The 20,600-nt window shown below is 43.5% G+C and overlaps 1 protein-coding gene across 2 annotated transcripts in view; it reads right to left on the reverse strand.

The window, feature by feature from the left end:
* The window catches only part of SLC38A1 (solute carrier family 38 member 1), a 42,171-nt gene extending 26,228 nt beyond the window's left edge, over nucleotides 1-15,943 (reverse strand). For both annotated transcript variants that reach the window (XR_011146805.1, XM_068998009.1), the window contains exons 1-2: nucleotides 15,712-15,943; nucleotides 6,913-7,125 (exon numbers count right to left, since the gene is read on the reverse strand). Coding sequence is in view for 1 of the 2 variants with exons in the window: in XM_068998009.1 (XP_068854110.1) it covers nucleotides 6,913-7,031 (119 nt within the window). In the remaining variant the exon portion in view is untranslated. The remainder of the gene's footprint in view (nucleotides 1-6,912; nucleotides 7,126-15,711) is intronic.
* Between the last annotated feature and the right edge of the window lie 4,657 nt (nucleotides 15,944-20,600).

Consider the following 20,600-nt stretch of genomic DNA (forward strand, 5'->3'; position numbering starts at 1 on the left):
TCTCTGCAGCCGAGTGGGCTGCATTTATTCCTTTCCCTCATTACCAGGCCCTGAAGGTCCTGTGAAGCAAGTACACAAATCAAACAGATTTCTTCTTCCACTCCCTATCGACCTCAAAGACTTCTGGGCACCAGCTCAACTCCTTCCTTCCTTGCCAGGCTGGAAGGTCCCAGGCACACGGTTCACCTGGCAGTGGTGATGACCCCTCCGCAGAAGAGGGAAGTGTAACAGCATCCTGGGTACTGAGTGTAAAATCAAGCAGTTCCAAGTTCTAAGTGGGGAATTTGGGACTGCAGCTGCTGCTGGCCAGAGACAAACCCCTGTTCCTCGCATCCTCCAAGGATTATGGGAGTGACTTATATTCCATGATTTTTGAGTCAAGATTATGGTTGTATACTGATACAACAAAGCATATACTAAGATCCGACCCCATCTGCTGAGGGTCCAGGTGATTAGAAATTGTAAGTCAAATTGTACTACAAATTCTGTATTATGCTACTTATGGATTGCACTGCACCGATTCTGCTTGTTGAAATCCTGTGCCATTCTAGTCATAAATTCTGTGCTACACTAATCATAACACCCTGCTAAAAAACAAAGCTTTAATTGTAACAATGAATTACTGCCATCATCATTTCTCTTTACCCTTTATTTGTTCTGTGTCCTTGATGTATCCACATTTAGGAACTTACTGTCCCCCTGTGGCTGTGTTGGCATCCTTGAGATTCACAACACTTCTGATTTGGATGAGCTGTTATTTTCTTGCAGATCTTCTCTTCAGCAAACATTTTAGTTTGTATAAAGCATTCTTTCAGCTTTTCATCTTTTGAAGGTTTATGCACAATTAAGTCCCTGGCATCTTTGCTAATCCACAGATGGTTCTTAGTCTGCACTGGCTAATGCCTCAGTTATCGTTCACGTCACATACCTAAGCAGGGACTGTCACCAAGTGTCAGAGCCCATTTTAGCTGTAGGTACGTTAAGCTGGCTCTTCTTAAATTGAAACAGACAAACAACACCGAACACAAAGAGAAGCACTGCTGGTCCTTTCCCACAGTGGGAAACATCTACTGGCCAGGGATGCATAGTTCAAATTGTTACTTGACACTACACCTCATCTCTGTACATTTAGCAGTATTTAGGCTGGTAATAAATCCATGAACTTGTAAAGACAGAGCTTGAGCAAACTTCCCTACTGCCCCAGCTGTGGCCTAATTACTAGTGATATATATGCTAGCACAGCTTCTAAGGCTATGCCAAAATCATGCAGCTATAATGCTGCTGACTTGGCTTCCACAGATGACACACTGGGCCTTGTGTCTTTAACATTTTTGTCTTTATGCCTTAAATTTGGGCACAGATGGCAAAATGTAAGTAGTATTTCAGCTGGGTTTTCTTCAATTTGGACTCCTACCCATTGGTCTGCTTTGATTTCTTTTATATCAATAAAAAATAACTATAGGCTTATCCTGTATTTTTTAAATACTAACTTCAGCAACTAATTTGCTGCAAATATAGACATGATGTCAGATTTACCAGCCCTAACACAGTTGGAATAGATGGCTGAACCTCCCCCACCGTTTTAAGAAGTGAAAAGCAACCACTTCTAAGATAGACTGATCCGAAATTAGCTTTCCAACACTCACCTTGCAGGTATTTCCTCCTCATGGAATAAAATCTCAACCTGATTCAGAGCATGTGCTTTTTCTCTTTCATGTCTGTTTAAAGCCCATCTCTTGAACGCAGGCAGCAGAGTGTGAATGGTTTGAAAAAGACATTCCAGCTCTCTCTCGAAACACCCTGCAGGCAATTTGTACAGGCAGGAGCACAGAGAAGAGTTTTGTCTCTTTTGGATTTGTAACTGCTGCTGGGAACATCTGTGGACTTTGCCTTCTTCTGTCATTTATGGAGATCATGTGTCATTTTAGATTTTGTCAAGAGTTATGATAGAAGCCACTAGTCTGGTCCCCCCAGTTCTGCCGATCCCCCAGCAGCCAGTTCCCCCTTAATAATTACAAAAATAACAAATTTGTAGATACTATTATTGTTGCCTTCTGGTATTAAAGTTCCATGAAAATAATTGTTAAAAAACTAATACAGGATAAAGATAACACTTCAGTAACATTGCTTGAATATAAAAGCAACTGTGGGACTTTCCATTAGAATACTTCTGACAGAATAAACAGCTTCTGCAAAGCTGGTATCTTCTTCTATGGTCAACAAACATGTCATTTCCTTCTGGATGGGACTTTGAAAGAACTAGTCTGATTTGATAAACTGATCCAAAGTACTTTCTTCTGAGTTAGTTCTACAGTAAAAATGGAGTGAGCTTGTTGCCCAGCCTATCATCTCCTATTACAAGCTGGGCTCCTCATCCACCCTGTGTTTCCGACGTCACACTGCACTTTTCTCCATTTACGCTGTGTGATGTGTACAGGAGGGCAGAATCAGACATGGGAATGCAGGTACTGGGCTCCCAAACTATGAGGTATGCAGCACTGAACTCAGCTTTTTTATGGGCAGCTTCCCAGGGCCTGCCTCCCAGCCCCAGGACAGCTTGCCCAGACAGCTCAGCAGCGATGCAGCACAGCAGGATGTGGGGTCTGCCTGGGCTGTATCTGCTGTTGCAGGCAACTTAATCTGCAAGTCCAGAGGAGAGGCCTGCCTTGGGACAATGCTTGGTATGGCCATACCATACGACAGACAAGTTTTCCATAAATGAAAAATATTACTGATCTTAAATGAAATAAAATTTAAAAAAACCCAGAAGGGTGGAAGGTAATCCAATGAATTCAAGAGAAAAAAATCTATCAAGATATTGCTTTTTATAAACATTTTTTTCCTTTCAGGGTGGTTTTTTTCCCCTAGAGCACATGAAAGGAAACATATGTTGGAATACTGGAATTTCTAGTTAAACCATGCCATGCATCTGCTCTGCTTAATAGATGTGCTTAGAAAACAAGCCATTCATTGCCACAGAACGTTGTATTTTTGACCTTTATGAATATGACACAAATTAAGTGAAACGCCTGTTTATGCCGGCCTTGCCCAGCCCTCCGAAGGATCAGAGGCCACTGTGAAAGGTGCTGTGGCAATGCACTGTAGGACTGTCTGTGCCATCAAAGCCTTGAGACTCCCTGACAAGCATGAAATCCATTTGCACTGTTTGTTGTCTTCATTTCAATTGCTTTACCCATCATTGAAAGACATAACCTGTCCTTATACATTTCTGCTTTCCTGTTTTGTTTCCTGTATCACAGCCGAGTATGAACAGACTATACAAAACTTTTCAAATACATTAATGAAATATCCTGGCCAAGATATAATGAGCTCATCCTTGTGATGCATGAAGCCTCACAGTTGGCCTGGAAAGGATATCTTAATCTAGTTATTTTCCTGGTTTGATTTAGTGCAAAGTAGAAACATAGCCTTATTGATGAAGTGGTTTTAAAAGGATGATGTTAAACTATGGCTTCCAAATTTCATTTATTTAAAGACTTCAATAAGAAATGTTTGATTAAGGTGATATCCCTAAGCTAACCACTTTGGCTAAGCCCCCGTAAGAGTTAGCCAAAAGCCATTTAGCCATCTCAGATACGTTTAAACATAATTAAATTAAAACGGTATTTTCCAATGCCTTAAACATTTGTTAGGGAAAGCTAGTTTTGCCAAGATGACAGAACTTTATCCTCAGGCAGCTTCTTAAACTGCATGCTAACTTGAGCAGTGGCAAAGATTTCCAGGGCAGGCATGAACAAGAAATGCAGAAGAAAGCTTGAGCTGACTTACACTATGAAACTTGGACCAGATCTTGGTATACCTAACAACCTTGTTAACTGAACAAGGGGTGCTGATAACTTACTAGTAGCTGTAAACCAAGACAGGCATTCAGACATCAGCTTCCTGAGAGCATCGTCACAGTTATAGTAAATGAATAAGTTATCTAAATACTGATTTACAATTACGTGCAAAGATGGCAAAGTTTTATAGCCAAGAGACATAGTTAAAGCCACAAAATCCACGTCTGGGTTTGATGCAAATCTCTGAACTGACATTTCCAGAAGACATTCCCATTCAACATCTGCATACAAAGAAAAACCCCTCTTACTGCAGCCTCTTCAAATCAACATCCCCTCCCTACATATAACTGTATATTTAGGCCCAGAAAAGGCTGGAAAGCCAAAGGAACATATAGGATTCTTTTCCAAGATCAAGAAATATTTGGAGTTTACAACCAGATTTGGAATCAGCTTCTGTCTGGTGTACCATCTCCAAAAGACCCTTAAAAACTTGCTCTACACTGAGCTTGAAAAACTATGTGCTGAGAGAAAAAAATGTTTAAAATTAAATACAGAGTACAAAATCAAACAGGTTGAAACAACAAAAAAATAAGTTAGTTGAAAATTACAGATCTAATCTAAAGCTCAAGTGAAATCAACAGAAAAAGTCCCACTGATTTTGATGGACTTGGGCGTTTTACAAGGCCTCACATCACATGCCAGGCAGGACAAAACATGTTATTCCCTATGCCTGTTAACCTCTTACTCCCTGCAAAAAACGTGTTTGCCAAAATAGTTATAGAAAGGGACTAACCACATCCTTTCAGGACACGTTCAGCACGGGTGTAGAGCAGGATATGCCCATCTGCTCGCCACATGTGATGGTGTGGAGGTGTTTGCACAGGGCACCCGCTGTGGGTGGCTCAGTGACAGCCCCAGCCCCAGGGGATGCTGGCAGGGCTGCACTGGTGCCAACGTGCTGCTGCAGCGGAAGCTGTGGTCACCGAGAGCTGCCTCGAAACTCTTGGTTTGGACACTGAGGGGAACATGAACAAACTGGGATATACAGGGCAAAATCGTCATGCATGGGATGCAAGTAGCTGTCTAATGAGTGCCTGGGCAGAAGGCTATGAGAACTGTAATAGGCTATATCCTACAGCCAGATGAGAGATCTTTCTTCTGCAGAGGAAGTGAGTTCTCCAGAAAGGAAGAGAAAATTGAGGAATATGTTAATCTGCCCTAAGAGCCAGAACAGCAATCAGAAATTCTGCCTCTGACTTTCTGACCCTCTTCCCTCACTGCACGTTTCTTCTTCCTTTTGCCAGCAGTCTGGATCCAACCTGTATCTTGCCACGCTTACTATGCCCTAACTCCACAAAGCACATTGTGACCACAAAGGACCAGGCACACACAGATCCTTCCCCACCCTCTATAAACATTCATTGGGAACGAAGCGCCAGCAGGGTTTTTCCCCGTAACAGTTACTGATGGCATCAGCCAAAGTGCTGGGGAGGCACAGCTAGCCCAGTACAGCCACTCCTTGTCTCAAGGATATAAATCCTCGACAAGCTCCAGGGCGTGAATTTACCACTGTCAGCCCCCAAGCTCCTGTCGTTACAACATGAACCAGCAGGAAAGCAAGCAGGTTCATACTGGAACTGTTTTGTTTTGGCAAAGTTGGAGGGGTTTTTTGTCTTGCTCCTGCCCTTTTTTTTTTTTTTTTTTTTTAAACAGAAGTGGTTTGTGTTTCGTTTCAGCACTTTCCATCAAAGCAGTTGCATCAGAAATTCCTGACCAGCTCTAATCTTCATCAGCGCAGCTGCGCTGCGGTCACAGCACCACCCGCCCTGCTGTGGCGGCCCCAGGACTTCCCCGGGGCGGGCGGGGATGGGCTGGCATTCTCCTGCTGGGGGGGCTCACCCCCGCCACCAGCCTGGGCCCCCTGCCCCGTCCCACGGTACGGCTGGCTGGTTTTGCTATGTGAACGGTGTGGACAGTGCTGGGTGCTTATTCCCACACCTGTCACCAAGATCCTTGTCCACCCATGCAGCTGAGTGCCACAACTGCCTCTAACCTCCCTTGGGAAAAAACAGCTCTGAATTTTGTTTTAACTCTAGAAAGCGAGTTTCTCGTGTAGCCAGCAAAGATGCTGCCAACAGGAAGAAAGAGCAAGAGAAGAAGATTTTAAAGATCCTAAAATAGGTGGTGGCAGCCCCACAGTAGGGAGCAGAATGATGTGCCAGCACAGGCTTCCCAGCAGGGCTGGTGCCCCATGCAGGTACTGACTGGCCCTGTGCTCCACCTTGGTTTGCAATATTTGAACAGGAAGTTTGATCAAAACAGAGCTTCCTATTTCACAGCTCACAAAATACAAACAGGGTCTGTCAACAAGCCTTTGCTGTAAACTGGATGGCTCAGCACCTGTCGGAGGCTGGCAGGAAGGTCTGAAGAACTGCTCTCTAGTGGAAAAGGCAGCTCTTCAGAAATGACTGAAAGCCTACAGAAAAAGCTAACAGCCTAATCATTGTACTGGTAATAATTGTAACTAATAATTTTCACCAATATTGATGCATATTTTAAACTTGATCTGAGTTAGGTGTAAGACTCTGTTTTATCATCTTCTTGACACCTCTGCCTCGAGGGAACAAACCTCTGCCCAGGTTAGCTTGCCAAATTGCAAATACAGACTGGACCTACATTTGCTGCCAACCACACCAGCTGTAACTCCCCAGAAGCTTGGATAAACAGAGGTGGCCAGGCAGGTTAAAATCATCATATCAGAGATCAAAGGTCAACTAAGAGACTTGCCAAAAATTATGCTGTTGTATTGTTATTACTTCTTTGCTGTGTGCAAGCAGACATTTCAAAATGTTGGCTTTTTGCTGCATTGTATGTTTGTGAATTTTATTAGACTAATTTGAAGGATTTGAAATGATGAATAAATTGCTACTCTGTTAGCTTTATCTGCTATTGCAGCCTATGCCCAACAGATGTTACGTATGAAATTCAAATTACATCTTCAAATGGAGCATGACTTGGTAATGAATAATTCAAGACATATACTGAAAATTAGAATGCTGTTTTTAAACAGTGCATTTCTTAGCAGAGGCAACGTCAGTGGAAAAATACTCACCTATTTATCTGGCCATTTTCCACCTCTGTGAAATCATTTGAATCATTGCTGATGTTATCATCTTCAGGGACAGTCATATTCTGCAATTCGGTCAGTTCTAATCCAGCTTTGAAAGGCATACTGGGTGAGGAACTGCACCTATCCAAGTGGTTCTTCAAATACTAGTGTTTGGTTGGTATCTTGTGAGTAAACTGCAGCCACAGTGTCAGCAACCTAAATAAAACAAAAGAAAAAAATCCAAGATGTATACCACCAACAGCAGGCAACATCTCCAGAAGAAACCAGTGAAACCTGCGCAGGAGGGACCATCCATACCAACCAATTTTGTATTGTTAGATGGACCTCAGGTTATGACCTAAATGAATTTCAGAACAGTAGTAACCTTGTATGTCTTAATGAGATCAACCTCACTAACCTTACAAATTTACCCTGTCCTGCAATCAACTGCTGAACACAGTATTTTTTTAAAAAACTTGTGAGCAAACCAAGCCGGCTTGTTTCAGGAAAAAGATTAACCTCCTACAAATTAAGGAATAAAAATTACTTGCTTGTCCAAGTCCCAATTCAGTATTTGGTGTTTGTCTTCTGTATGTTCCCAGTTCTTACTTAAGAATATAAAATACACATCCATGCTGATACTAAGTGTGATGGAAAGAGGGATAGAGTTATCCCAGTACTCTGTTCTACTAATACATGTATTCTAATGTGTTAAGGATTTTTGGGAAAGCAGAGATGAAGAGGATGCTTTGTTTAAATTTTTGTATGGTTAAACTTGTTATGAACAAAGAGAGAAAGAGAAAAAACCTAAATCCCTAAGCTCAAGTATCACAGAAAGAAAGAGCAACGTATACCTTGTGTCAAGCAGTTATTATCTAGAGATGAGGTGATCTCTCCTCTGATAGATGTGTTCCATAAAAGCACTGAGAATAACACCAAAGGCAGATCAGAGAAGTCTGCTACAGTGACATACTTTCTCATCAGCAATGCAAATCAACTGAAAGACCAATATTTTCCAGAGTCCAATCACTCTCGGCTGAGCTACAACTCCAGCGTGGTAGTGAGGCAACAGCATGCTACTCACAAACAAGCTCCTGCACCACAACTCTCTCAATTCCCATTTTGTGAATGAATTTCCTGTAGTATTGTCAAACAACTATTCAGCCTGGGGTACATGGTGAACCCTCAGATGCCAGATTAATTTGGGGATATTTTTAAATTCTCAGGGCTACCTCAAATCCATCAAACTGCTTGCATGCAACCAAAGAGGCACGAGCACCCCCAGCTCTTGCAGGGCAAGACAGGAGGATGTAGTTCACTCGTTCAGTTATGACATCTGCCTGTTTCAAATTAAGTTTACAGAAGCCAGTACTTCTGTTTCATACCACATCCCCACCATGTAGAAGAAGGCTTTGCAAACGACCAATTTTTTCCCTGTAAATACTTTCTCAGAAATGCCATTTTAAAGCTTACACATGCTCTTAACAATTCCCCAAGAGCCCACCCTGTCCAAACTTCACGTGCCAAGTTTAAAGGCTAGCCTCGAGGCTAACAGCAGGGCAGGATGTGATTGTGGTGACCGGCAGGGCCGGGTGCAAGGAGTGTGTGGACTGGGTACTTTTTGACTCCTCTGCAGAAGAGATTTCCACTACAGATACCAGGAGAAAACTGCTCAGGTATTAAAATGTTGGCACAATAAAATATTAAAAAAAAAAAAATTGACTTAGGCTGCTGATAAATAAATGCAGACTGGCAAGCAGAGGGTGGTTTTAGCATTCTGGATCAGTCTTCCTGGAGGCTGCAGGGATAAAATAGTCTACCTATTTTGGAAGAGAAGCACAATCTTTTTATAAAAGGATAAAGCCACAGGAGACAGCGACTGCTGAGGTGGCAAGGACCAAGCCCACTGAATCCTGAAGTTTCTTGTGACCATGAGTTCCTAAAATAAACAATTTCTTAAGAGACCTGTCAACCTCTGTACCAGGATCTGTGTCCCCTGGCATTTTAAAACCTGTGTAAAGATTCATCTGAGATTCAAGCAGAGAAGCTTTTCCTTTGGGCACCGTTTTGCATCATGATGCCCAGGAGGATTTTCAGAACTGCCTTGACATTGCCTGCACTTAATAAATTCCCCATTAAGTGTTTCAAAAGCAGGTGCTGAAATTAGCAGTGGTGTGAGGTAAGCAGCACGCTGGAGAGCCGGCTGCACAGCTCACTGACGTGTGGCTCCAGCTTCGCCCTCTGCCCCTGAAACACTGCAGGACCAGACTGGCAGGAACACAGCTCCCTGCTTTATTCCCAAGCAGTCTTTCCCAGGCAAAAGTGACAATCTTTGTCTGTTTCAACCAGAACTCTGTTTCTACAGAGAACTAACTGAATGAAGACTGTTCACAAGGGCATGTAGTGATAGGAAATGGGGGAATGGCTTTAAACTGAAAGAGGACAGGTTTAGGTTAGATAATAGGAAGAAATTCTTTGCTGTGAGGGTCATGAGGCACCGGAACAGGTTGCCCAGAGAAGCTGTGGATGCCCCATCTCTGGAACTGTTCAAGGCCAGGCTGGATAGGGCTTTGCACAACCTGGTGTAGTGGAAGGTGTCCTTGCCCATGGCAGAGGGGTTGGAACGAGATGATCTTGAAGGTCTTTTCCAACCCAAATCTTTCTGTGATTCTCTAAGACAGAGCAAGATCTTAGAGCAAGCTGAAAAACCAGCAATCATTTCAGCAGAGTCCATGTTCCAGTCAGACGAGCTGCTCATGAAGCAGCATGACACTAGGCACATTTTTGAATATACCTCAGCTTCTTGCTAGGTAAGTGCTTTACTAAAAAAACACCAAAACAAAACCCTGAAACAAACAAACAAAATTATTTAATGAAATAATGCATAGCACTTCCAAGTATGAGAAAACCTGATGTCAGTGTCAAAACATGAGGTGGGTGAGGAGAGAGTGGTGGGGCTGGGAACTGAAGTTTTCATTGTCATGGCATGAACTCATCACAGATCTTTGGCAAACTAACACCAACATGTCCTTAGCACCTCCACCTACCAAATTAAGATGATAAGAACAACACTAACACTCCGTTTGTGAGGTGCTTGAAGATTCAGAGACAAAGGGTGATACAAGTGTGATACCTGGAATAAAACACTATGCAAATCACAAAATTTTTGTAATGATAACTTCATTGATATCTTAGAGATATACAGAGAAAACCCTTTGTCACTGCTAATTACTCGGGGCACCCTCCACAGTCAATGGAGTATTGGTGGTCACACGAATTTCATCCCCAAATCACCTACTCTAAATTTGGAATTCACCCATGTGACGAATCAGAGTCTAAATAAAATCTAAAATCACAAAGGTTAGGGTTCATGTCAATCAGCTTCATTCCCCACAAGTGAGGTGTCCACTCCAGGCCTGTCACTTGGCCTCTACAGCAGAGCCTGGTGCTGCTGGAGGACAACCCCATCCCTACCCATGGGAGGGGTGTGCAGTAACACAGAGCTGTTCCCTGCAATTGCAATAGCTTTGCTCCCAAAAGGAGATTCAACACTGGGGTAGCTGAGCTAAGCAAGTTGCCACCTCAGGTGTACGTGCCACTAGTGCTGTGGGAAAAAAACCCAAAATTGCTTCAACTAATAAAAATTCACCATACGTTGATGCTGAGCTATATGGGAAGCAGCAGGGTAGTAGTTGTACTTTTATGGCCTTTTCATTCAAGAAATGTCTTAAAAGCAATGCAAATAAAAATGCTATGTTGGCAAGAGTTCCTAGACTGAGCTTTATTCCTAATTCACCTTGAAAGACAGTAAATAATCATGTTAATAGTGACTGCAGAAATCCCAATCACCTCAGTCACTGTGCCTACTACTCTGTCTAGCCTTAAACCTCTCAAAAGGAAAACTTCCAGAGACCTGCCATCAAACCTCTCTTTCCAGACATACACCTAGTAAATCATAAAGGAGAAATTAGAATTTTGCTCTTACTTCAAATTTTTTCTATTCAGATGTGCAAGCGCTCCTTCTTGAAGGCATCACCCCAAGAGAAAACCAGCAAAGAGCTAATGACCCTTCGAAAGGAACCTCAAGGGTCTGTGTTTGGTAGCTGAGCCAGCCCCTCTGTTTAGACATTCTGTTTGGTAGAAAAAGCACTGCTCTGGCCTAGGAGCTTAGCTTTCTCTTTAAACATCCCATGATATGTCTTGTTAAAGCCATTACAGATAATTTATTTGTTGTGTGCTCCTTGCAGAATATGGGAAAGATTACAACTGGTCACAACTTCAAGAGGACTATGAGATGACACAAGAAGATAAAATGAGTTTCTTATTTTCAAGGGCACTGAGACCTTCACAAGCCATTAAAACACATTCCAAGAACTGTGGTAATTTTCTCTGTTGACTTGTGAAATGTAAGAAAAAAATCCCTGCAACTCCAGTTTTCTAGACTGTTAAAATTCCATAAGAGCAGTAATGGGATCAAAAACTTCGTATTTGAAAAAAAAATATGATACTACAGACAATCTATCTTTATTTCTTCTGGTTTATGCATGAATCCTTTCTAGGATGGAAGAGGTGTAATCTCAGAAAACATGTCACCGGAAGTTGTGTTTCTAAAAAGAACATCATGTCCTTTTTAGATCACTCCTGGTAGTAATCACAACCTCTTAATTCACGTGCCATTTTTTTTTCATATCCTATAAATGACACGGTTCAAGAAGTGTCATCTTAAGGTATATGGCTGCCCAAAAGCTGACCCAGTATGTGAGAGGCATTTGGGTAAGTGGTCAAGCTGGACAACATCTAGTCCATCTCTGGGTATGGTTTCTGCAATGTGCCCTTTCACGCTCACTGGGCACTTCACTCACTGTGTGCTTCCCACAGTCCAACTGTCTTGGGGCTGGTAAATATCCAAGACACACTAAGCACTTTTAACTATGGAATTCAAGTTAATTTGCTCAGAAGACAAAATGTGACTCAACTTTCTTTTCAAAAGGAGTTTTGCAAGAACTCCTCTTGGTTGGTTACAAGTCATCAGAACCCTGCACTTGAGTTTCACACAAGCTGTTTTTATTCCTGCAAAGCCTGAGATGTGATACGTCTTTCTTTGCTCATACTTTTGAAAATTCTTTCAAAGGAGAGCGATATAACCAGTAAGACATCATGGATATAAATAATGAAACATGGAGCCTGAAACTCTCTGTACAGACTATTCACCTCAATGACAAAAAGCAAGAATAGGCTTTATACGTAACAGTATCACATTGGGAGGCAGGGAAGCAACTATCTCCTTTTTGTTCCACGTTAGTGACACCTGACATGAGGAACATAAAGCTCCAGATTTACTCCTCATCTACAGGAAGGACAAAATGGAGAGATTAGAGAAGAGCCACTGAGATAACAAGAGCTTGGAAATTAAAAACTGACTCACATTCACTGAGCAAACATCTGCAGTGCTTGAAATGTCATTGCCTCCAGCTCCTCAGCTCTGCCCCTCTGCAGCAGGCTGCAGCCACAGGAGCAGTGGAAGGAAGCGGGTTCACCATGGCCCCAGTGGCGTCTCGGCTGGGCCCAGGGCACCACAGAGAACCAAAAAGGTGCTGGCCCACGCCTGTCCTGCCCATCGGCAACGGTGCCAGGATGAGGGCAGCGTGGCGGCCGGAAGGCCTTCGAGCTGCTGCAGCCGTTTGCTTGGTGTCTGCAAGCCACCACCTCTCATCCCCAGGCTCCTCTCTCTCACAGCCCCCACGGCATGCAGGACGCAAACAGTTAAAAGATACGATGGGGGGTGGGAAAACAAGTGACAGAAGTCTTGGTAAGGAAGCTCAGAAAAGCATGCTGTAAAACAGAAGTGATGAGAACAAATGTGGATTGTCAACCTTCCTCGTGGTAGTGCATGACCTTGTGCTGCAATAGGAAAATGCTCCTACTCTGCCCCATCGCTCTCCACACTGCCCTTCCATGCTGCCATAAAGAAAGGGAAGACAGTCCCAAATTAAGTCTCGACAGGCTACTCAGCTGATCAAAGGCAGGCAAATAAGAAACCATAAAATCCCAGTCTGATTCACCCAGTGATTCATTACTTTAGGCAAAACACTTAAAGATGAGCCATAAAAGAAAATGGTTTTAAGTACATTTTTGTTTTGAGCCCTTCCCAGTCAATTTAGGAAAGGCATTTGGCAAGGAACATAGTCACATTTTTTCCTAATTATATTTCTTTGTGAAATCCTCTCAGCAGAAGAGATCCCACAACACACCACCACAAATAAACGCACTCTTGTCTTCCACAGAAAGTGGAAATGCTGTATGAGTGGGGCTTTATGGGTCACTGCAACAAAACACACTACCCAGATGTATTTCTAAGGGTTAAACGGCAGCTCTGAAATTCCCATTTAAATAAATTTTGTACTACAGAAGGAAGAATCCTTTGTGTAAGTTCATGTGTAACTCACTTTTCTTCTGCCCCAGTTTACAAGTAATTTCTCTGCCTCAATTTTCTTGACTGTAAGAGACTCAGAGCAGTATTTACCTGATAAGCTTGGACAAATACTATGAGAGTTAACTGCAAAACATGAAAAAGCTGCCCGTTTTCCCAAGAGCAGCTGCTCAAACTTCTTGGACTGGATTAAGGTCACAGCAGTAAGTATGCATCAGAAAGAAAACTGAATTCAGGCTTAAAATATTTAAATATTTCCACAACATACACCTGCCTTCACAATACAAAACTTTTAAGTGACGGTTATTGTCATGCTGCTCGCTATGCAGATTCCAACAGAACCGAGCAAGATGCTAAAAAGAGAGAGGAGAGCACAGGAAGAAGGAGAGTCCCATTTCTTCTCGGTCACCACTCTTACCCTGCTAAAGAACAACCTCCCAAAACAGCTAACACAGACAAAATGTAGGACAGAGACCCAGGATGAGCAGCCTGCAGGCAGGAAGGCCAAGAGAGCACTGCCTCCCCCTTCCATCCTTTAAAATCCTTGTAAAAAGCAGGATTTGGGCACGAAGGACAATCGATCCTCCATGTTTTACAGCAGTCTGCAGAAAGCCTCAAACAACTCCAGAGATAATCCTCTGCATACGGGTGTGTGCAGCTTGGCGCTCACTGCCAGCAACTGTCTCCCATCCTCACCCGGGCTGGAGAGCCCCGTTGGTCCAACTACAGCATAAATAGTCTCAAGTGACAAGACAGAGGATGCTGCAGTGTGCTTCAGTGAAGTGCTCTCTCTATGGTGCCTCTTAAAAAGAAAAAAACCCGACCTTCCAAAAAGGCAAAGTCAAATAGGAGTCATTCCGTATGACAGTGAAGCAGATCCCACTTTAGTCAGTGAATTTCCACCGAGCCTCAGCAGAAGGCCTCTGCTTACCAGCAATATGGCAGTTCGGAGATTTCACACAGGTTTTGCAAAGCGGATTTCAGCGCCATTTCGGCAGGGGCTCCTAGCCTGGAAAGGGCACTTACTCATACCTATATCCTTCAGCAACAGATGGAATTTCTTTTCAGAGGCTTTTTAAACAAAGTTGGTGTTTTGGTAGCAAATGAAGTAAAATTTAGATGAAGGATTTCTTTCTCCTCCTGTCGCTGCTTTTACTTTTGATTTCTGAAGGTTAGACTCAGAATGCAGGGAATTTTTTCTTTGTTTTGTTTTTTATTCCTGCAATATATTTTATCAACTAACATGTATCTTTTTCTTACACTATACTTTTAGAACAATGTTTGTTCTATGTTAGTTTGCCTTTCAAGCACATATGAAAGCCAAACAAACCAGAAGGTGAATGAAGCACCTTAAAGCACAGGTTCCTATTTATAATTTGGACTAGAGGCTGGTAGAAATGCCCCACAGCGGTCTGGGACACTGAACAGCGTAAGGACATGAGGTGAGTTCAGCGGGTGGCACAAGAAGGCTATAGCTTCTCCTTCCATAAAACGAGCTGCCAGATCCAGGGTTTATTTCAGTCCTTCCAATGTCACATAAACAAAACACACCTCATCGTCTCCTCTTTCACAAGGAGACAGACACATCCTAGCTACAGGTTGCACTACGAACTCTGCAGAATAATGGAATAAGCCCCCTGCCACCAGAGCGAGCTGGACGTGTACACACACGTGAGCCACTGCACACCCGGGCATTCACTCCGGCCTCTTTTTGTTCTCGCCTGTGCTCATTACCAGCAGTACCTCAGCCGGTACTATGTATTTACGGGCACCATGCACACGCGTGCGTACCGTGGGCCCAGCCTGCATTTTCCGTAAAACTTGCACTGACCCCGTGGCAGTGCTGGGTTTAAGGGAAAGCCAGGAACGTTCCCAGGGCACGGCGGGGGCTGCGGCACGCGCGGCCCGGCCGCCATCAGGGGAAAACTCATTTATTAATACTATTTTTTTTTTTTTTCGCTGCCAGCGGAAGCCGGAGCCGCCGACTGTCAGGTTTTTGTTTTATTTCTGCGGTTTTTGTTTGTTTGTGGTTTTTTTCCATGCCCGCCTCAGCACTCGGCTAGGGCAGCATCGCGCCCCGGCCGCGGGAGATGCCGCATGGCCGCCCTGTTCCCTCGTCTCCTCCGCCCCGCCGGGCTCCCCCAGCGCCTCCCGGCTCGCTGCCTGCATTTTTAGGGTTCGCACTGGGCAGCACCGGGGGCGAGCAGACACGTTTTGCGGGGATGGGGGGAGGGTTGGGCAGACGGCGGGGACAAAGCGCGGGCGGCGGCGGGCTCCGGGCTCCGGCCCGCGCTGCGCGGCCGCGGCGCGGAGACAAAGGGTGCGCGGGGAGCCGCGGCCGCATCCCTCCGACTGCATTAGCTGCTGCCTACCTTCCCCAGGAGCCGCGGGGATCCTCTGAGAAGCGATCCACCCTTTCCGCCGGGAGACGGCTGGAGCACCCCGACAAATAATGACAAGGATAATAATAAAATTAAATTAAAAAAAAAAAAAAAAAAACAAACAAAAAAACAACAACAACAACAAACCAAAAAAGGAGAAGAAAAAGGGGCGAGGATGGGGCGCGAAATTAAATTGGCGAAAGCGGGCAAGATGCCCTTCCTCCTCCCGCCGCGGATGTGTGCATTTGGAGGTGGGCGGGCTGGCGGGAGCGCGCCGGGGCGGGGGCGGGGGCCGGGGCCGGGGCCGCGCCGCCAGGTGCTGGGACGCGGAGGCTGCGCGGAGCCCCACGTGTCCGGGCTGGGCACCCGCGGGCCCCCGGCACGCCCAGCTCCCCGGTCGCATGGACGTTCAGCACCTTTTTTTTTTAAAAAAAAAAACCCTTAAGTTTTTACTCTTTTTTACAGCAACAATCATTTTTCTCTCTCTTTTCAGGCCACGGTTGGCCATAGGAGAACCCATCCTGGCAGAAAGGCCAGATTTTTGTGGCTTGAAATGGTTTGGGGACATTGTTGTGTTACCCGATTCCCTGTTTTGTTATGCAAAATGTATATGCTCAAAATGCTGCCATTTGTGCAAGAGGTCAGAGCATTTCCTGCTGGGGCAAAGCAAAATGAACAGGGAATTCGATGCTGTAGCTTGTTATTTCCATACTAATCTCTAGAAAGCATTGTATGAGCTTTTTGTCTTGGAAAAAACTTTTTAAGAACTAACCTGAAGCAAAATGGTGTTGCAGCTGTCCTTGGCTCCCTCCTCTACCGAACACATGACTTGCATGGGGTATCACAAGGCAACGAATGAAGGGATGATGGAGCGTGTGGGTTTGGGGGCAGTTTGCCTGGCCACCCGTGGAGGGTAATGGCTTCTGGGAAGCTTTCATGGCAACTCTTTCAGAAGCTTCTTGAGGTACTTGCTCTGGAATTTCCACTACTGAGTCTCCTAAATGTCAGGCCAAAAACGCAGATGACACAAATGAAGAACTGTGGTTTTCAAATTACTGACTTTGCATATACAAATTGGATTCCTGTTTTGGTGCTTTCACCACTTTTTTTTTTCAGTACGGCAGTTCACAGAATCATATAACAGTTTGGGTTGGAAGGAGATTTAAAGGTCATCTAGTCCAACCCCCAACAATGAACAGGGACATCCCCAGCTACATCAAGTTTCTCAGAGCACCATCCAGCCTGACCTTGAATGTTTTCAGGAATGGAGCATCTACCACCCCTCTGGGCAACCTCTTCCAGTGTTTCACCACCCTCTTTTTCCTTATATCTAATCTAAATTGACCCTCCTTTAGTTTAGAACCATCACCCCTTGTCCTATTGCAACAGGCCCTGCTAAAAGTTTTGTCATTTTCTTTCTTATAAGCGCCCTTTAGGTACTGAAAGGCCACAGTAAGGTCTCCTTGGAGCCTTCTTTTCTCCAAGCTGAACAACACCAACTCTTTCAGCCTTTTCTCATAGGAGAGGTGCTCCATACCTGTGATCATCATCATGGCCCTCCAGCTCCAACAGCCCCATGTGTCTCCTGTGCTGAGGACCCCAGAGTTCTCTGAACGTGAATAGCTGTGCAAACAGTAATTTAATTAGCACCTATTGCACCCTGCTAGGACAAGAACCCTATCATCCCAGTATTGAAAGTGAAGCCTGAGGAAGAGCTAGCTGAACAAGGACATTAAGCCAAGGACTGATCTTTTAAGCTTACTCATGTGAATAAACCTCTTGGGGCTCACATCAGAATCATATGCAGTTCCAGAGGAATTTCAGATTGACAAAAGATGTGGGACTGGAGTGCAAATCAGAGGCTTCACTCCCCATCCAGCCCTCAGTGCAAGGTACCATGCCTGAAAGCAGAAAAGAAGGTATTTGCAATCCACTCTGACTCCGTTAGACTTATATATGGTAAACTGAAAATCAATCTCTCCCCCAGATTGTTGAATAAAAGTGTGTATTACATAGTGGATGGGGTCAGGTGGTGTTGCTGTAGGGGATAAGAGGAAACTACTTTGTTTCTTTAAAACAAAACATATATCAGGCTATCAGGTGAATGATCATTGATTTGATGTGTTTGCTACCATCTTTCCTGTTATGGTTGTAAAGGCAGGCTATTTGATTCTTACCTTGTCATGTGCATTCTTAGAATCGAGGTAATTATTTTTCATAGAATTTTTAAAAATGTATTTTTACTATATCTTAACACAGCTCCACAAAAATGGTAGCACTTCTCAGAAATGGAAACTATTTTACTTTGTACCTTTAGTATTTCAAATTTCTCAACTCTTCCTCTCAATGCCCCTCTGATTTTTTATCACTGTTGGTTCTATTTGCCTTGATATGCTGTGATACCTTGATGCTTGTGGCAAGCATCTTCTAGTTTTATGGTTTCTTGTAAGCTTTTTTCAACAGGTTTTCATAACAGTCACTACTTATTGACCCTATTCACCCTCCTGTGTCTTTCTCTTTATTCTTTTCACTCATTATCTCATTCCTATTTCTGGTTTAGATATATACCAGATAGATTCAGGAATTTGCTGTTATATTTTTCCTTCTGTTGCCCATCTCAAACTGGTAGTTCTCTTCTTGGATGCCTTTCAATGCACTTTTATCTAGTCAAAATGGATCCCCTTTTCTTTCTTCTGAATAACTTTGAGCCTTTCTCTCTTTGTGGTAACACCATTCTCATTCTGCTTTTGTTCAGACTTGCAACTTCCAAATATCCTTTAGATTATATTTTGCCTGCCTAAAATGAATCAACAGCCATGTTCATTTTCAGAACTACCCTCTGAAGTGCAATGTTCTTCCAGAGTCTGGAAAATTCACTTTTGTACTGCCCTTCAAAAACAGGCTTATTGACTAATTTATCCTGTCTAATGTAAACTGCTGGTATGCAACAAAAAATATATCTACATAATAAAAGTGAACTTAGATCAGAAGACTTCTTTGATTGACTAAATTATCACACGTGTGAACATTTAGCAATTTTCACCATGCAGTTTCAGATTGCTCTTTGATTTGGCATGCATTTCAGTGAAAGTGGGGCTTGTTTGTCTTCTTTGTTGTCTTTTGCTTTCAAATTACAGCAAAGCCTACCAGACACTGCAGACACAATTCTTGCACCTGAAACAAAGCTGATGACAGAGCGTCATTAATTTTGTATGATTATCTGTTCAACTATTTTACCCTCGGGCAAATATATGGCTACAGCCCAGGGGAACGGAGTTGCTGGAGTTGGAGGTGGCTGTGCCTGGGGCAGAGGAATTCATGGCTGATGTGATGAGCCTGACAGGTGGAGCTGGAGGTGCTTACAGAGTTCTCTTCACCTCTATTTTAGTATCCGTCATTGGCATGCTTGAACTTAGGTGTTAGTGCTTGTGTGAAAGAGAGGAGAATAAAAGAGAACAGATCAGAAGTGTAAAGCCAGCTGAAGAAGAAAAATCCTGTATTTTTCAGAGAAGGTGCTTGCTGCTAGAAAGTGACCTTTAACATCTTTGAAGTCTCTGACTGCCCTTCAAGAATAGTCAAGAGTGATAAGGAAGCAAAGGGTGTAGGCAATGGCTATTTTTGCACCTGAGTATTACATCTAAATCAAGTTGAACTAAAATGTACATAGAATTGTGGGGCCTTTTTTTTGTTTGTTTGTTCACTGGTTTTTTTTTGGAAAGAGGAATTTGTGCCCATCTGCTGCAGAGAGCCAACAGGCATAGGTTTGATAATGCAGTGTCTTAGCCATGGAGCTGCTCACATGAGGGGGCAGTACTGGTCCTCTTAAAGGAAGTAATTAGACAGGGAGATCCCTTTCCCACAAAGGCTTCACAGAGACTGTGGGCTCAAAAAGTCTTGGAGAAGTGCTGCAACGACAAACAAAATACTGGTACCTACTTGGGCTCCGTGTGGTTCAAGCCCAAATATACCATGGGGCTTGCTAGTGTGGGTGAAGTCTTTCAGGGTGCAACAGCAAGCTATTGACTGTACAGTACAAATTTCTTCTTGGAAATAAAGTAAATGTTTCAACAGGTATCTATGGATTCTCTAGTCTGCCATGTCAGGATTTGCTAGCAAACAAAAATAAAGGTTTCTTGGATATCTATCACCATGTTAAAAGCCTTCTGGTGCTAGCAGGGTCCCGACGCTGAGTCTGTGACATAAGCAGAGGAGGATATTTTGCCTAGCAGCTGAGCAAGGGAGAACATCAGCAGCTACGATGCATAATGCACGATCTGTACATGACTGGTCTTGCATGATACTCTGAAAAGAACTGCCCACACTTGTCACAGATTTCGTGAACACTGATAGCATCAGCTGTGTTTAAACATGTGTTCAGCCGCCTCCAACTCTGCATGTTGAGACAATCAGTTTTCCAGGGCTGTGAAATCTTGCATGCATGTCAGTAAAGCTGTGACCATGAGATGTTATCACTTGTTAGTTTCCTGGCCAAAGTATGGTATGTGACTGATGGTGAGTAATCCTGGTTTAATAGGAGTTGTCCTCTGCTCTTCCTCTTTAGATGCAGGAATTCACGCAACAAACCAGGTAGTTGTGCTTTTTCTCCTTAACTCCTGATATCTGCTCTAACTCTTTTCTTTGGTCAGAACAAGTGTTTTACTGGGATACAAAGTTTTCAAACTTCTTGCATGAGGCTAAGGAAATAGCAGTGGCTAAAACAAAGGAGATTTACAAATATTATAGATTCCTGCCGTGATAGTAAAAGTTTCATTTAAACACACTTTAAAAGTAAGTGTAACAAAATGCTCTTTTATTTACTTGCCTTTAAGGCATTGCTTCTCGACGTCAGTTTATAGCACTATAGACCAGTTTATACTGTC

Source organism: Aphelocoma coerulescens, chromosome 1A (assembly GCF_041296385.1).
Source record: "Aphelocoma coerulescens isolate FSJ_1873_10779 chromosome 1A, UR_Acoe_1.0, whole genome shotgun sequence".
NCBI classification, from domain to species: domain Eukaryota; kingdom Metazoa; phylum Chordata; class Aves; order Passeriformes; family Corvidae; genus Aphelocoma; species Aphelocoma coerulescens.